General features: G+C 35.1%; 1 protein-coding gene across 1 annotated transcript; it reads left to right on the top strand.

The window, feature by feature from the left end:
• Positions 1 to 4,516: 4,516 nt before the first annotated feature.
• Positions 4,517 to 5,455, top strand: LOC104849712 (olfactory receptor 4F3/4F16/4F29-like). Its single transcript, XM_010606240.1, has one exon. The coding sequence runs from the start codon at positions 4,517 to 4,519 to the stop codon at positions 5,453 to 5,455; it is 939 nt and encodes a 312-aa protein (XP_010604542.1).
• The last annotated feature ends 675 nt before the right edge of the window (positions 5,456 to 6,130 follow it).

Genomic DNA, 6,130 nt, shown 5'->3' with positions numbered 1-6,130 from the left:
TAGCCCTGAGCACTGGTCTTATCATTAATTCCTTGCTCCTAAGTCTTTGTTTTCACCCCTTTATTAAGTAACAATGTTTAGTAATCTTCAGTTAAAATCGAAGATGAGGAAAATCTAGTCTCAACTTTCTTTTTCATCTTATTTTCTTTTGTCACCATAGACAATTTCTATTCTCAAGTTTACCTGCACTCTTCTCTATTATCCTTAGAGTACCTTGAACTTACCTGGCATTTCTGCTACATAGTATACTATTTGCTTGAACTGATTTCTCAAATTCTGTCTTTAAACATTGCAGTATTTTGCATTTGTTATAGCCCAGTTTAATGCCATATTTTTCCATTTTTTTTTGTGTAGTCACTACCACTATAGTTATTTCCTTCCATGTAATTCAGGAGTTACTGAGTGTGTGACACTACTGTGACACTAAACATACTATGTCTATGGAACGTTTATTTAAATGTTGGATAGGTGGTGTCTTTCTGAGCACCTAACACAGAGTAGATCCTTAGTCAGTAAATTTAATCAATGCAATAATGAAATAAAAAGATAAAGTGGAAGAGTAAAAAATAGAAGCAGGACTTCATTGACCTTAACTGACCATCTGAATCTGTTATTTATTGATGTGTGTAAACTGCCTTTGTATTTTCCATTTTAACATAGCAATAACTATGTTTAAAGAATGTTCAGTGATGGGTTGATAGAAATATTTCAGTGAATACTATTAATATATATATATAATTAGTGTGTTAATAAAATAGACATTAATAAAGATTAAGTGGGTCTTGAAAATGGTAACTTGGAAGCATGTTATACATTGTATATGGTTGGGTTCTAAATCTGCTATTTAGAGAGCAAAATCTTCCTGAGATGCAGGTGTTTGTAGGATTGCCTCCCATTCTTAGACAAGTTTATACTGTGTTTAAAAATAAGATGAATAATACTTTGCAAGATTCCATGAATTCCCTCTTCCCTAGGCATATGTAAATGACCAGTACTATCTGAAATGGTCTTGAAAGCCTTAAAAAGAATTTTTATCTAAATTTATCTAAAATTTTAAATGTAGGTAGAGTGGAGAGAGTGGGAAAATGGCACAGTCCGACTTATTCTTAGAGTGTGTCTCTATTTAGGATCAAAACTCTTTTATGGCAAATATTGATGAGGAAGGCTTTCAAGGCACTGGAGCACAAAATGAAACCTAACTTGAGACCAGCTCTACTTAATCACTTCAGAACAATCTACTCAGATATACATCTATGTCTATCCTCTACTTAGATCTCTATATATAGACAGTTAGAAGTGACAAGGACATATAGCTAGTTGATCTTTAACATGTATTAGGTATGTACCTTAATAATGTGGTAGATGCTGCATTCGTTATGTATCACATCTGTTATTTTATTAGTTCCCACATCTTGCAAGAGAGAAAGGAGTTATTATCTTCTTCCACACATTAGGGAAATGAGGCTTAAAGTTAAGGAAAATCCAATGGTCACTAAGTAAGTGCATGATGGTTTTGAAAATGGGAGATTTCACAGTTCAAGCTACCACCGCATATGCTGTAGCATAGGAAAGTCAACCTGTGAAATTTAAGTTTTTAGGTTCTTTTTTTGTTTTTTTTGGAAGAGAGATGGTGCAAATTTACAGTTTCTAAATTTTCAGTTGTGAGTACATCATCATCCAAAAGATATATTGTGAATAAGAGCAGTGGTCTTTGGAATTTACTTCACTGTTACCTTGTAGCAGCAGTGGACTGATGGGAAGTTGCCTTCTGGGGGGAGATCATGGAAGAGCACACCATGCATCACAGCCATTGGGTTTGCAATTTGTGTTCTTCCCATTGTTTAATGGTTCCGCAACCCATATAAGTTAGAAACTTCCCTTCCTCTGACTACCATGAACTAAAATTATCAAGAATATTAATGTAAAATAATTGTGAGTTCTAATTAATTTTTGAGAAGAGTAAAAGTTTAAAGGCAGGAAAAAGGTTGAGATAATAAAAATTCCTTTAAATCTTCTACCACTGTTGTGTTCTTTCATAAGAGCAGTAGAATAATGAGTAAATATTAAATAGAGTAACCATAAATAATTTAATTTCTCTCTACCATTTATTCATAATAGTCACATTTTATGTTGTTTGATTATTAATTAAACAATTGAGTACAAATAGCCAACAACTTTGTACATGCTTGTTACATTTGACCCAGAAATTGCACATAATTTTAATGTTTTTATTCTTTTTTCTTAGGTTATTTTCTACAGCATCAATAATTTCTGGATGAGGAATCCAGAGATTTGGTTTTGGTCCTCAGTTTTGCCACTATTGTGAATATGAGCAATTGATGTGGCACTTTTGAGTCTCATTTTTTTGACAGAATTAACAGTGAAGCTAGACAAAGACATGTTTTGAATTGAAAGAGCTGTGTCATTTTTATTGGGTGCTTCTACTTTCCCACATGGAAGTCTTAATGCACTTTTATCAGTGGCTGAATATTTCTGGCTTGCTCAGCAGCAAGACAAGTCATCCGCCCATGCATTTTCTTCCTCACCATGTCCTCTCTGTTTTATCGGCTCCTCCACCCCAAACAGCAAAGGTGGTTCCTCTTCTCATCACAGGCTCACAAGCTCCTAATTGTATTCATTGAGAGTATGTATGGTAGGCTCAAGTGGTGATGGTAAAACCATTTGATTTAGTTAAGTATGGAGTTGGGATCAGGACACAGGGAAAGTTTCCAAAAGCTTGGAGGCAGAGAGAGAAATTAAATTGAATGAAGTTATTAGCTAGGGAAGTGTTTCTGTGAGAACAGTCCTCAGATTTATGAACTGTCTTCAAAAGGAGAAGGATGTCAGTAAACCTGTCCTTCATTATCTCAGTGTCTTCTAAGGGAATACATCTTCAAGAATTGGTTTTAGGGCTCTTCATCTGCTATGAATTGATTATGGTGGGTATTTGGACACAAAAAATGAAACCCTTTCCACTCTACACCACATCCATCAGAAGCAAACACATTTTCAGTGGGTATGATCAAAGCCAAGGAGAAAATTCTGGTGCTTTCTTATGTTACTGAAGTTTGGAATTCTGATCACTTTATTATGGGATGAAGGCATAAAAAATTATCTTGGGAATACAAAATACCCAGATGAATTTCACACACAGTCAGCATAATGACACAAATATCAAAGCAGGTTACAATAAAGCACTGAATACTTACTTTAAAAATTAATTGTATTGGTACACTTTTGGTATACATAATGATCATATTTATTATTTGTACCTGTACATAATATACCTTGATTCTGAATACTTTAAAGAGAGATGCCACTGAACAGAGTATGAAATGGGTAGGCGAATTTGAGGCATTGATAAAGAACAATTTAATACTCTATTGTTTACAAGTACAGTACCATCTACATGTACATCTTAAGATGTGGATGAATTGAAGATATACTTCATGTTCTGCAGAGGTGCATAGTCCTATGCTTTGGCAGAAACAAAGGTAAAATCCTAAATATTTGTACATTGGTTAGATTTAGAGAAAAACTTTGTAAGGCCTAGTGCAGGCTCCAGAGAAAACTTTGTTGGATGGTGTAACCAGGACAGGGATTGGTATAACCTTGATGGAGCATGAGTACAACAAAAAAAAGGAAGACTCTGGATGAACTCAGAGGATATTACAAAAAGTAACAAAGAGATAAGTACTGTAGGATTCCAATTAGGTGAAGTATATGATGTAGATAAATTAATTCTGGAAGAAGACAGTAGTAAGTTGGAACTAGAAAAAGGAAAAAAGGAGTTCTTGTCTAAAGTTGCTTCATTGGCGTAGAGTCTCAATTTATAAAAGTTCTGGAGATTTGTTTCATAACTGTGTGAATACACTTAACTGCATAATACTCTTAAAATGATTGAGATGGTGAATTTGTGTTACATTTTTATCATATTTTTTTAAAATGGGAAGATTCAGAAGTAAACCTTATGAAGAATGATCAAAAGAAATTCACATTCTAGCTTTGATAAAGTTCATATTAGTTTTTCTTATAAATTTCTTACCTGGATCTGATGTTTCAGAATTCTGCAATTTTTATGGAAAAATGCTTATAAAAAAGCATAAAATAGAAAAAAAATGAGTTGAGAAGGGAAACTAGATAAATATGGATAGCTCCTTGTTTAAAAACCACTGAATTATTTTCTGTATACTTTATTTTCAAGTATAATTTCTTGCTATTTCTTTGTTTAGGCTCCTGTAAAACTCTTCTTATTTAGTCTTTAATTAATTTTGAGTATAAGATTTTATACATTGTTCTGAGCATGATATCTACTCTTTAGTGATGCTTTTATGATCATAACATTATTACTATTACTGCTATTATTATTTAAGATGAATGAAAAAATTGGATTACCAAGTAATTCTTATTTATGACACAAACATAAATAACTGATAGTACTCTCATCCTTAACAATTACTTCTTTTTCATTGCCTTAGATCTCATTGGTTTAGCTGCAGTTCCATTGGCTGGATCAATGGATGGCAGGAACCACTCTGTGGTGTCTGAGATTGTGTTTCTGGGACTCACTCGCTCTTGGGAGGTCCAGCTCCTCCTATTGGTGTTCACCTCTGTGCTATACGTGGCAAGCATGACTGGAAACATCCTCATTGTGTTTTCTGTGACCACTGACCCTCACTTACACTCCCCCATGTACTTCCTGCTAGCAGGTCTCTCCGTTGTTGACTTGGGAGCCTGCTCTGTGACTTCCCCCAAGATGATCTGTGACCTTTTCAGAAAGCGCAAGGTCATCTCCTTTGGGGGCTGCATCACTCAGATCTTCTTCATTCACGTGATTGGTGGTGTGGAGATGGTGTTGCTCATGGCCATGGCCTTTGACAGATACGTGGCCATATGTAAACCTCTGCACTACCTGACCATCATGAGCCCACGGACGTGCACTTTGTTTCTGGCTGCTGCCTGGGGCCTTGGTGTTATTCACTCACTGTTCCAGTTGACATTCCTTATTAATTTACCCTTCTGTGGCCCTAATATGCTGGACAGCTTTTACTGTGACCTGCCTCAACTTCTCAGACTGGCCTGTGCAGACACTTACAAATTGCAGTTCATGGTCACTGCCAACAGTGGGTTTATCTGTGTTGGTTCTTTCTTCATACTTCTCATCTCATACATCTTCATTCTCTTTACAGTTTGGAAACACTCCTCTGGTGGTTCGTCCAAGGCCCTCTCTACTCTCTCTGCTCACATCACTGTAGTCATTTTGTTCTTTGGTCCAACACTTTTTGGTTATACATGGCCACACTCCACTTCCCAAATAGACAGGTTTCTTGCTGTCTCTGAAGCAGTTCTCACTCCTTTTCTGAATCCAGTCATCTACACACTGAGGAATAAAGAGATGAAGGCAGCAATAAAGAGACTTTTCAAAGCATTATTGATTTTTAAAAAGATTTCATAAACAGTATAATAAGGTTATATTGCCTTGAACATCACGTGGCCTATAAATGACATTTTAAAATTGGTGACATTTGTGTAGCACAAGTAATATAAACAGTACTGTATTCTTTAGGAATGTTGCACTGCTCTGAGAAGGAAGATTTAAAGAAATAAAATCTTAATTCAAAATTTATATTAATGCAAATGGGGTTATAAAGATATGTAGCAGTTATAGTCATTTTTTATTACCTGGATTTCTTTGCTTTTTCAGTCAAGACAGTTTATTATGATCTTTAAAATTATTTATATATTTACTTTAATCTACCTCATTGGTAAACAAGAGGCTAATTATTTGTCTGCCATGGAAAATTCTTGCTTATAACAGTAATGCCTTTTTTAGTTTTCCTTAAGGTTAGTTAGAAAATAACCCCATCTCATCCAGGCCTATTATAATCCGGCAAGTTTCACTTGAGGACATTGCTAGCTTTCGACTAGAAAATTTCTGTTTGGATTTTTGTAGGTAGTTTTTTTTTCCTCATTGAGTTTATTTTGGTACATTTTATGTATACAATATAGTTACATTCATTACTGGGATCTTATACCTTTACATGACATGTCTTGGTTCTCATTTTTCCCCTCATCCCTGCCCTCCCTTCACCCCCTCCTCCCCTCCCATTTGCAAGCACTTTATTTCCAT

The sequence above is a fragment of the Fukomys damarensis genome, unplaced genomic scaffold (assembly GCF_012274545.1).
Source record: "Fukomys damarensis isolate Sample0158 unplaced genomic scaffold, DMR_v1.0_HiC HiC_scaffold_17, whole genome shotgun sequence".
NCBI classification, from domain to species: Eukaryota; Metazoa; Chordata; class Mammalia; order Rodentia; family Bathyergidae; genus Fukomys; species Fukomys damarensis.
Note: the sequence above shows the minus strand (reverse complement) of the source record. Positions and strands in the feature narration are given on the sequence as shown.